The sequence below is a fragment of the Mycetomoellerius zeteki genome, unplaced genomic scaffold, assembly GCF_001594055.1.
Source record: "Mycetomoellerius zeteki isolate Tzet28-1 unplaced genomic scaffold, Tzet1.0 scaffold98, whole genome shotgun sequence".
NCBI classification, from domain to species: Eukaryota; Metazoa; Arthropoda; class Insecta; order Hymenoptera; family Formicidae; genus Mycetomoellerius; species Mycetomoellerius zeteki.
In genome coordinates this window covers 3695005-3707907 of record NW_017258021.1, presented here as the reverse complement: position 1 = coordinate 3707907, position 12903 = coordinate 3695005, and the positions used below count along the sequence as shown (strand labels likewise).

Sequence of the window (12903 nt, the reverse complement as noted above, 5' to 3'; positions counted from 1 at the left end):
CACACACACACACACACACACACACACACACACCTATATGTGTGTTGTAGCAAAGTCGAGTTCCGAAACCCAATGAAAAAAAAGTGTTGCAACCTTTCTGTGACCGGCTGTATATAGTATATACAGGATGTTCGGTAAAGATCGTAACAACGCTTAAAGGTAGATTCCTCAGATTATTTTGAGTTGAAAATTCTAATACTAAAATGTCGCAGATATAATATTTTTTTAATTATAAACACCTAAAGTTAGCGAATTATGCCGCCTAAAGTTCACGCGCTTAGGTGTGATTGGATTTTCCATATCACATCTGAATACGCGAACTTTAGGCGGTATAATTCGATCAGGTCAGCCGTTATTGAGATCTGATAATCTCAATCTGCCGCAACTCGCCGGCTCGCGTAAAGTATCCACGGCAGTGTCGCTGCGCTTGGCTTAGCGCCGAGACACTACCGTGTCTCCAGATAAGTTTAAGTGCTTATAATTTAAAAACTATTAAAGCCTCGTCATTTTGATATTAAAATTTTCGTCTTAAAATGATTCTTAAGAATTTACCTTTTACTAAATAAGTATTTATTTGATTAAATTATTAAGTGTACTATTTAATTCTCGGTCTCTACATTTAACCGACTACAGCACCTATTAAAATTAAAATTTTTTTCCCCTGTATTAGACGTTTTAAAGCACCATCCTTTAACTTTAAAACGAGATATAATTATTGGCGATGCTGCCGATATAATCTCAAAATACAATAGTGAAGGCGATATTCGAAAAGCATTTAAGGCACTGCCTCCTTTTCGCATTTCAACTGAAGAAAAATGCCGGCGAGGCTAAGGAAATGATCTGCTTGACCTTAAGTGAAAATGCTGTGTCTTATAGTACGTGTAAAAAGTGGTTTTAAAAGTTTCGGGATGACAATTTTAATCTCCAAGATGAAAAACGTCCTAGATAACAAAAAAAATTGAAGACGAAGAATTGGAACTTTTAAAAGAAAATCCTTATTAGACTCAAGAAGATTGAAAGATTATTCATTTTTATATAAACAAACAACATATATTCGTTAAAAAGACCGAAAATTAAGTTGTACACCTAATTTATTTCTTTTTTTTTATTTCTTTTGTTGAAGGATATATATATTTAAGTAAAATGTGTTTGATATTTAAAATACACACATTTTTTTATTGAAAGTAATAAAGACGAGCTAAATTAATTTATTTTTAAATGAACAACAATTTTTTCTCAGTTTACCTGAATAAAAATTGTCTCAAAAATTACACAGTTGTGGTTAAAAAAATCACCTTGCATTATTTATTTATTTTTTCTGTTTTTTTCACAATATAGATTGAAATATACATTTGAAAGAGATTTTTCGAGACACTCTTACGATTTCAATTCTTCTATTCCGATAGACGTAAAACCTAACGTAATGTGTATATTGTGCCATTGCAATTGCGTCGCGGAGTACATCGAACCCGCGCAGGTGAAAGTGAACCAAAGTGCGGTACTCTCGCACATTTGTGTTTGTTAAACAGTCGAATCCTCTCGGTTTGTGAAATCATCGGCAATCCAAAGGTTAAGCTACGTGTCAATTCGATGACGAGGTTTCTCATCGTTGACATTAGTCGTTCTCGTCCTGCGACACTTCATGCAATGGTTTGACTTAAAACGTAACATTAAAATTATTTCTGGAATTGAAGGAATTTTTGAAAGGAGAAGAAATTTTTGATGTGTGCGTATTCTATCTATGTATACTAATCTATAGTGTTTTAGATATGCATAAAAAACTTTAAAAATTGAGATAACAAAAATATCATGGAGTAACTTTTTTTATAAATTTTTTTTCTATAATTATACTTTATTCCTACTAGGAATAAAGTATAATTATAATTGTGTTTTAGAAATTTTATTTTATTAAGTATCGACATCTAATGCAAAATAATATTCCTCTCTCTTTCCCGGATTATAACCTCTCTCTCTCTCTCTTTTTTTTTTTTTTTTTTTTTTGAAAAGTACACGTATGTAAGTAACTCTTCTTATGATTCAAATATGGAACCTTATTCGCGTGACAAATGAAAATACATCGAAAATTATACAGAAATGGAGGAAGGATATATGATACTCGTGGTTTTTCAACTGCAACGAATGTTGCATTTGACCTGGTTCGACCTATAGACAGGCTATACGCAATTATCGGAGTCTGGCTAACGGTCGGACGTGCTCTAGCGAATAACTGTATCGTTCCAGAAAAGAGCACAGTACGTGCTCGGTGAAAGGTTACTTAGGTTATGGATGTTTATCTAGACACGCGTACAAGTCAAATCCAAAGAAAAAAAGAAAAATAAATATAAATTTGTTATTTGCCGAATAATACATATAATGACAACAACGCAATAATACAATCAACTTCTAACGTCTCCATAATTTTTATACATTCTGGAACCTCATAATAGTAAATAGCGCGAAAAGTCTTCCGCGCTATGAGTAGCATGAGTAGGGAGTAGCAGTAATCATTAAAATCGAGAATTTCATTGTTTTGGAGTGAAGTAGAGAGGCAATCTCGTTATCGCATTTAGACTCCTGAATCGCGCGCTATAAGAAACGTGAAGAAATTGAGAAGATATATACAGGGTGATTCAGACCACCCGGAGATGCCGGTACGTACGTATTCCTCATGAAAAACTGAGTCGAAAATGTTAATAGCAAAATGTTGTGGGGTCAACAGTTTTTAAATAGTGAGCCTTTGAAATCTTCCAATCACAGGACGTGAAGTTCGCGCCGTCAGGTGCAGCGCAACCAAGCGCCAGCCGCGAGAGCGCTTTGATGGATACCGCTAAACCACACGATGCCGAATGAGTATTGCAAAAGTTTTGAAATCTTTATTAACATTTACCGCTGTATGTTTGAATTGAGTCTAATTTAATCGACGAAAAGTAATGTCGCAATTGCAAATTCGATTATCAGCAAACATCATTTATATCAATAAAAAAGTATGTATTTTTCAAACATTTTAAATTATAAACAATTTAATGAATAAAATCAATATTAATTAAATTATTTAAATAAATAATATTAAAAACATCAGTCGACAAACATCAGTCGCACCTGACGGCGCGAACTTCACGTCCTGTGATTGGAAGATTTCAAAGGCTCTTCTCAATTTCTTCACGTTTCTTATAGCGCGCGATTCAGGAGTCTAAATGCTATAACGAGATTGCCTCTCTACTTCACTCCAAAACAATGAAATTCTCGATTTTGACTATTGCTACTCTCCACTCATGCTACTCATATATATATAGCCTCGTTGCGTCCATAATGACAGATAATAATGTTCACGAGGTTCTAATCGTCTGATCGCGGCGTGCAGCTCGTAACCATAACTCGTGATGATCGTGCACTTTTGTCCCTCTTACCTGACCTGACCCAAGCCGGAAGAAAATTGTCCATAAATAATGTACGAATAACCATTTGACGTAAGTCAGACTTTTTAGTACAGTTTATTACAATTTTATTATTGCGGTTTGTGTGTTTTATCGTTTTCATGCGGTTTATTTTATATTTTATATAATATTTTACTATATATTGATGATGCAAAAAGTTTCTCTTTTTTTTTATCAAGTTCTACTTTTAATAATTAATTTAGAGCGTTTTAAAAAATAGAGAAATAAAAAAATTTTTTTCTACTTAAATAAAAGAAATTCTATTCGGTCGAAACAGAAATCTTAGAGCTTAAATATTTCTCTGTGTGAATTTATATATATCTCTAATTTTTTTTTTACTTTAACAAGAGTATTAAATCTAAAGGCGATAATTTTGATCGATTGAAATCATTTTAAAACTGTGCGATTTTCCACTTCTGAATGAATTTAACACGAATCTAATACATTCTAATATTACTTGTATTTCTACCTCTGCTTCTTCTGTGCCGCATTAAGAAGAGAAAGATCTTGGATCGAAGGTACAGAAATATTAGAATGGATACATCGGCGAGGGGGGAAAAGCTTTACGCTCGAGTCATGCGTTGAATAAGTCATGAAGGATCCCAGTGATAACCGCGCGATTTTATCATCGGCGAGAAATTGTGTGACTGCGCAACGAATGCGAATAAAGCGGATAAGTGTTGTTTATTTCAAAATTTCGGATACTTTTCGCTATGCGCATAATACTTTTCTCGCATTTGGCGCACATTATCAATCCCCAAGTTAATTCTTACTTTTCAAAAGTAAGAATTAATCATATCAATCTTTTTTTATTATGTACTTGTCTTCGCACCTTTGGCATTTAAAATGAAAGAAATGTATTATGAAGGTCAAAAGGGTTGAATTATATTTGAAATACAATATCGCTGAGAAAAATAACCGTGAAGTTTTCTGGTTTGCTGTCCCTTCGACGAATCCCAAACGAGACTTTAAAGCGCGATGAAAGTTTTATTGAGATAGTAGAAGAAAAGGCGAAGGGAGAGAAAGAAACTTCCTGCGAGACTCGAAATTTTACGATCAACGAAGTTTTATCCTTGTCCTCGGAAAAAGCAAAACGACTCGTCAGCCAATGCTCGGTTTTTTCTTAACTCGAAGCTATCCGGAGCGGGATAAAGGAGGAACGTGAATATATAACATATGAGAAATTGAATTGAAAATTTTATAGGACTAACACAAGAAATGCTGTTAGATTCAATAAAAATAATTCTGGCGGAAAACTATCTCTGGTTATATTTTGAGTATAACTTACATTGATACGAAGAAGATATAAAACAAAAGTTGTATTGAAGAACATAAGAGGACGAGAAAGAAAGCTAGAGAAAGAGAAGGGATATACGAGGAGAAATAGCCGGCGCAATCACGTACGGGGTTCGAAAGGTCAAGATCAAGTTGCCGAGGGAGATGTGATCTAGAATCGCAGATACAGAGAGAAAGGGGGTGCTACGAGCGTGGGAGAGAGCAGAAGAATAATGCTCTTCTGTGCCATCGACTTTAAAAATAAGGTGGCAATCGGCCAGTGTTTCTGTTTGAGTATACGCCAATTTTTTTTTGTCAATTTGTGATTTTTTCCTCGCTTCATACATGTAATACGCAATGCTACGGAGTTAACTTAATGTGGCAGGACCAGGGGATGTTTCACACAATGACGCGTGAATTTTCAGTCTCGGATTCTTTTTACAGAAGCATAGGAAACGGATAAAGTAACACATTCCCAATACCGAAGAGGACATGCATTTACCTCTAAATCCCTCGGGCATACGATCGAGTTGGTCTCAGGATTTGCTACTCCGAATTGAGGGAGTCTAATGAAGGCACGTGCGGACTCGCCTTTGTCGTTCACTAAGGATTTCGACACAACTAGAAATAGCTTAATTAAGCGAAACCAGCATTACACAGCTGTCCGTATGTATCTACACGTGCCGGTGAATACCCATGTGAGTGTAGACTCAACTATACCGGGTGTCCCACACAATGTACATATATCAAAACTTTTACTCTGCAATTTTTGTACGTTAATTTGACCGACACTTTTTGATATAACATTTCTAAATATAATTATACCTTAGTATTTGATATAACCCCTACAGCACAAAGTTGCACAAAAGTTGCAGCCACACTGCTGCAACATTACATGTTACATTACAACAATATTGCAGATTTTGCAGCGATATTGCTGTAAATTCTGTGCTGTATAGGAATATTTCTGAAATTTATATGAAATATTTTTAACATATAATAATGTTACGGTTAATAAAATGATTCGAGAGAGATTTTACAATTCTCTCTACATTTTTACAAATTTGTTTTAAAAATGTCATTTGTTTCGTATAAAAAGTTGAATCGTATGTTTGTAAAAGATATTTGCGTACGTAACATTAATGATTATCAGATGGCGTTAGCTTTATGAGAACTCTGTTGAAACTAAAATTACGATTTTTTACATACGATAATCTGTTTTAGTTAGTACATTTTCTTCTGCAGTATTAAAATTACTGAGATACTACTATTGTATTATACATAACCGATTAAAGATTGACCTACAAAAATGTATTCAGAAATAATCATTTTGTCATAAATGTAAATATTTATCTCGCGTTGAGTTTGGTACGATTGAAATTATAATCCTGCGCGATTGATTGAGAGGGTCAAAGATGAGAAACGCGAAAAGATCTTCCGCGAAAAGGAGCTTGTGGAGATCTAAGGCAAAGCTCAACTTTAAATGGAATCCCGTTTTGGGAAGCTGCATACAGTTTAATTAAGCCAGACCCATTTCGCTTGTGTCTACAAACGGTATTTTGCAGTAATGCCTCTAGTTGCTTCTCTTTCTTCCTCTCGTTCTCTATTCGACCTCTCTATAGAGCGAGCGCCAGTTGAAGGAAGTCCAAGTTCGCCTAAGTCTCGACTCTCGAGTGTCTGTCCTAATGAATTGCTAAACTATCCTGAATCCCCCCCCCCCCTCAAACGAAAGCTCGATTTCCCTGAATGGTCGACCTTTCCTTCGGGCTTAATGCCCGATTAATCAAGGATACTAATTTTATCAAAAATTTGAGAATGTTGGATTTGAGAAAATTCCATCGTTTAATAGTAATTTAGTAAAAAAACCGATTGGACTTAATTGATTGATATTTAAGCTATCGAAACTAGGAGTTAAAAATTTGTTGGTATTTATTTGCTCCTGGAGTAATGAATAATGATTAATAGAGCACAATTGTTTTTATATGTATATTGTATATTTTATCATTTGTTTATATAGCTTTGCGCGTTGAAAATATTTTTAGTTACTTTTCATTTTATTTTGTGAGCAAATCTGCGCTTGTATTTTAAAAGTAATAAATTTTAATTATTCCCTTCCCCCAATATATCCAAAACATTTCGATATCTCTTTGCAGAATCTTATTGCTAGATCGGAGTAACTTTTAACTCTTTATCTTTTTTTGTTTGGGATCAATGCTATATTTTAATAGAATATAAGTGACAAGTTATTCTTAATTTAGATAGATTTAAAACTAATTGTCTACGAGTATTATAGAAGTAATAAATACGCGATGCTTAATAGCTAGATTATATTATAAAACTAAAAATTAATTAATACATAATTATGCACGACAAATAAAAGAACAACTTGATTTTTTAGAATTAGAACACTAGATTAATAAAAATTAGTAAGTTATACAGAATTTTTATTGTTGGAATAAATATTATAGATATACCTATGTTCACGATTTAATGTAGCAATAAATCGTATTATGTGGATATAAATAATGTAATTGGAATCAACACGGTAGCATAATTATAAACTAGAGAAATTTTAGCATTGATAATTAATTGTGTAATAGAGCAAGGTAAAGATAAAAATAGAATGGAAAGGAAAAGGAAAGAAGGAAAGAGAAAGAATAAAGACAGGGATGGGGATAAAAAGAGATAGAGGATGAAAGACGAATATGAAACAAGGGGGATAGTGATGCAGCAATGTAATGGGATGGATAGATAGACAGAAGAAAGAGGGTAGAGAGGGGGAAAGATATCGGAGCGGGAGGAGAAGTAAAGTTACGAGGCTGTTTACAGGCGGCTGTTAAAGCGATCTAACTCATGGCCGGCCATTGCTCCCGCCAGGCTTGGCTACGTAACGCAACGTTGTTCGCGCTTTATACAAGTCGCCTCAAGCGCAGCTAGTTCCATTTTGCGGCTAAATCGAGTAAATTGTTTAAATTTCAGTATATCTTGAAATCCTCGATTAAAAGGAAAAGATATCAGATGTCTCGAAATCGTGAAATAGAAAATGAGACAAACAGAGAAGCAAATTGCTCGTTTTCCGCTCGGCGACTTTGCGGGCGAATTATCGACTAATATTCGACTGTTGCCGCTCGTTGCGTCTCCAAAGCATTCTCCCTTTGAGGGCAATCTTCCGCGTAAGTACCCCGATCCGCGGGTTCTGCCGTAACCGCGTCTTTGCCGAACTACCCCGACGACTCCGACGCGCGGGAATTCCGCGCCAAGTATTTATTCATCAGGGTAACCCCTACTGGTAAAGGAATTTCATAATGCCGCTGTCACACGCTGCCATTGATTGAAGGATCGCTTCTCTACGCCTCTCCTCCGTTGCCCTTTCCCTGTCATGACAAAAATATTGCTGCTGATCGAAAATGGCAGGAACCATGCAGTGCTCTTGGAAAACGCGATTTTTACAGGAAGATACTCTTTCACGATATTTTAATTCTCTGCAATGATATTCGAGTTTCCTCAATAAAGATGCAAAATAAAACAAAAAAACATCGAAGATTTATTTATTTCAAATTTTTATTTTAATTAAAGAATATGTAATGTTGTTGATTTAAAAGCATTAAATGATGATTATCCTTAATAGTTTCATCGAAGGAAAATTATATCTTAAAGAAGATAATGAAAGCATAATCAGTATTACAGATATATCTTGTACATACATACGTCGCGTACATGCCCAGAGACATAGATGCAAGATTATGTAGATAGAAACGCGTCTATGGCTACGTTTACATCGTGCATTTAGGCCGCGGCCTATACGATAGATGTCTTTGTTTATCCTGTATATTAAACAGAGACACCTATCGTATTGGTCGCGGACTAAACGCACGGTGTAAACGTAGCCTATTTACGGCTAAAACACGTCCACTCCGCAACTCGTGGGGCATAATACCGTTTGATGACGTCATTAAGCTAGAGCGGGCTTATTGTTTCTCGTAAAATGTACGTGCAAACGCGTCATCCTGTTTCTAGATGGGTTTAAGCTCTATTCACATATATCATATTAAAAAAATTCTATATAATTATAAGAAAAATTCTTTTCCGACGAAATGTCCAGTGGCGAAAAAAGAGATTGAAATTTAACAATTTAATTTCGAAAGCGACAAATTTCCTTTTTCATTATTTTCGAAATTTCTTTTTATCCACTTCTCTTGTTTTAACATTTCGTTTTTGTGTGAATTCACCTTAATTCGAAATTTCCGTGGTCTCATTCTTCCATTATCGTCGGAGTCTTTATTTTCCAGGATGGCGACTATAAAGCAGTCGTAAACTTATAATTAAATGCTGCTAATGGTACATGTTCGGTACATGCGATATGCACGTATCCTCGGGATAGTGCGTGTCGCCGAAAATGGATGTCTTCACAAGCCAACTTTTCCACGATAATTCAAATGTCATTTTAACAAAAAGATTTTTACGTTTTGTATCGTGATAATTGCCTGAGGCTAATAGAATGGTACATAAAAGTGCAATTCAATTATTTATAATAAGAATAATTTAATATAGAAAAAGAATCTGGTTGTATTAATAAAAATTCTGATGGAAATGATCCGAATAAATCAGAATTTTCTGATTGAATCTGTTCTAGTTGAGATAATGAGAATTCTGATTGATATGATCAGAATCTTCTAGTTTTCAACCAGAAATTTTTCACAGTGTAATACGCAGAAAAGCAAAAGATGTTACAGTTGGTTACGGTAGTATTTTTTTTCTATTACAGGAGAGCTCACCTTAGGACTTGTCTCGAGAAGCTGAAGCTGCTAGTGCCACTTGGGCCTGAAACCTCGAGGCACACCACGTTGGGCCTTTTGACCAAGGCCAAGCGGTTTATCAAGGTGAGTAAAATTCAATCAGTCAAATTGCTAAAATTGATATACAGGGTGTTTGTAAATTTTCGAAACACCCATCATGAGCAGGTAGAACGGACCAAACTGAGTCGAAAAGTCTCGTACCATTTTGCAGTTTGCGCAATAGTTAACGAGATATTAATGTTTAAAGATAGCCGAATAAGCGCGTTCGCCCAGCCTACTATACTGCTGCCGAATGTACGACCCACCGTCCCCACCGATCTCACGGCGCGCGGGCCGCTGGGAGTGGGGATGGCCTGGTTCGCTATATAGGGGTTGCGCAAAAATTGAAATGCGCTGTATCTTCGAACCCTTTGAGACCCGTGTGAAGTTGGACCCCAACTTTTGAGAAAATTAATTTGTATAGCTCATTCGATTGCTCATCGTTTGCACATTTATGCACATTTTGAATTTTCGTTTGCACACCTTTAGTTTAAAAGTTATTTAACAAACAATTTTGGGGGAGCTAACTTCAAACTAGCCTCCCAACATCGAGCAAATGGGTTCGAAAAGATCTTAATCAATAGGATTTCGTTTGCACATCTCGAAACAAGTCGATTTTGTCCTGTTGTTAACGTGGTAAGTATGTCTTTATTAATGCACCGCCGACAAGTTTTGTTGGCATTTTGAACTTTCTCGTCGAGAGCTCTTCGTAAACCGTGCATACCATGCTCGTATATTGGTTGGGTATTTGTATCAACATTCTTCGTTTGTCCATTCGCACGTTGAGCATTTTAGTAACATCTTATAAGAGAATGTATTTTCCATCAAGTGTTGTTTGGCTATTAATTCACTTATGTTACATGCACAATCTGTTGTTGCAGACTTTGATCGGAAAATATTGTTCAAATTTAATTATTTCTATATGAAAACTTCAAAAAAGAGGTCATGAGTAATCAATACCCATAGAAGGCTACATTAATAGAATGCCTTGCTATTGTTTAAATTTGCATAACTCAAAACATATACAGTCAAATAAAATGTTAAATAGCAAATAACACACTCAAAAATACATATATTCGTATGATAATACGCTCAAATTTAAGAAAAATGAGGGGAAATAAGTGTAATTAAATGTTAAAATGTACCTCAGAAACGTTTCGAAATACTTGAAAGTAAAAATGCGTTATAACAAGTATATTGATTGTTGAGTATTGGTAATATTAGCGTCATGGTGTAACGGCGAGCTACCGAACTAATAATTCCATAAGTAATCATTAGGATTCGCTATGTAATAGCGGAGATATTAAGAGAGGCCACAATATATACACTGGCCATAATACTAGCTTTTCCTCTAATGATAGCTGATAAAACGAGCGTTGCATTTTCAACTAAAAGCGAACAATATTTTAATGAAATAAAAAATTTAATTTTTAAAGGAATGAAGAACATACGCTTAGATAAATTCTTGACATCACATATAAAATCGCTCGAAGGTACTATGTAGGTACTATGAAAATTTTAAATGCTGACAATATAACATCGAATGACACCGACAGATAGGGTTCTGAATGAGATAAAAATATCATGTACTCAAAATGAAGAACTATTAATGAAAACATCTCAGTCAGCTGTCTTAAATGAGATTGAGACATAGAGAGGCCACAAGATAAAAACTTAAAACGTAGCAAATACTTAACAATGTCCTGATGTAGACATCATTCACAACAGGCCTCAAATATGAGTGTTACATCAAAAATTTTTCTATTACAAGATATACGGCAATATTCTACGTCCACAAAATATTTCGGGTTAGAACTTTATGATGAAAAATGCATGTGTATGGCAGCTTTGGTCTCATTTCGATATCTTGTAAATTGGCTATATACAGGTTGCGCAAAAATTGAAAAACGCTGTATCTCCGAACCCTTTGAGGTACAAACGAAAATAAAAGAGATATAAACGGGTACAAATGACTCTCTTTCGAATGCCCTTGGTCCCGTTTCGATATCTTGTAAATTGGCTAAGTACGCTATATACAGGTTACGCAAAAATTGAAAAACGCTGTATCTCCGAACCCTTTGAGGTACAAACGAAAATAAAGGAGGTACAAACGGGTACAAACGATTCTCTTTCGAATGGCATAAATGAAATTAAAAAATCTTAAAGTTGCTTGCTGGCCATTTTTTTTCATTTTTTATTTAATTGTTTGAGATACAAACGAAATAATGATCGGTACAAACAGGTACAAACGAAGTACAAAGGCGCTGTAGTATTAATGTTTATTTTTGATAAAGTTGGGCGCCAGGTTCACATTGGTAGAGCAAGGTGTTGCAGCAAACAGAGTGGCGATGCACAATAGATGCGTAGTTAGTAAATTACAGACTGCCAGGGACAATGGCGTGCGTACCGAGTAAGCGTAAGCGCGGCGGACGCGTGTGTGCGTGTCAGAGTTTTCCACGCAGTCTACAGGGTGATGCGGATAGAAGCGCAGTGATTCGAACAAGTGACGAAGGCGCGTGTTCTTTGTTTCCTCGAGTAAATTGTTCTCGTAAAACGTGCTTAAAATATTCACCATTCTCGCGCGCGTGCATTATATTCCGGCTATGTATTCTCGAGGTGTACTCTTAAAGAGACTTTCTCGCCATTTACCTGATTTGTTTTGCTTCCTTCCTCGCGAGACGTAGTCTTCTCTTCAAATCTTTCCTTGGTATAATAAAAAAAATGTTATGGCGCCAAAGTGTCGTCTTTTAGATGCAATCTTTTTCTTCTGTTTCTAAAGTTTTTTTTAATGATGCTAAAAGAGATGCATATTAGCAAAATTATTAAATTGCTTGCCAATTTAATACGTGATATTATTATTCTAGTTCTCTCTGTTCATGATTACGTTTTAAGACTGAAAAAGATTTCGGCGCGCGGTTTGCAAAATTGAATATGTATATAAAATACTGTGTAAAATACTTAAACACTAAGATCTGCTTTGAAAATAGAATTATTTCTCTTAAACGCTACAAAAGAATCTCGGCAGCAAATGGATGTGTAAATTATTAAATGATATTCATAATAACACGATAAAACCTACAAGATTAGAAAATATAAATAGATAATCAAAAGTTATCGAAAAATGCAAAATACTGTTTCGTGATAAACGTGCGTAAAAAGTGCAGGCGTTTATTTTATCGATGTAATTTCTTCATTGTCTGTTACGACCTGAACGCTTGTACTCGAGGCACCCTATATAATGGCAAGCAGCAGTGCGTATCCACCGTTCATTCGTGTATGCATAGTCCGCGTGGGAGACTCAGCGTGTACATCAATCTGACCTGCGGGCACTTGTATATTATGTGCCTGCGTTAGGTAGG

The 12903-nt window shown here is 35.3% G+C and overlaps 1 protein-coding gene across 1 annotated transcript in view; it reads left to right on the top strand.

Moving 5' to 3' along the window:
- The window catches only part of Mxd (MAX dimerization protein), a gene marked incomplete at its 5' end in the record, with an annotated part of 43661 nt that overhangs the window by 17804 nt on the left and 12954 nt on the right, over window positions 1-12903 (top strand). The window contains one exon of the mRNA XM_018460878.1: window positions 9475-9589. Coding sequence (XP_018316380.1) covers window positions 9475-9589 — 115 coding nt within the window. The remainder of the gene's footprint in view (window positions 1-9474; window positions 9590-12903) is intronic.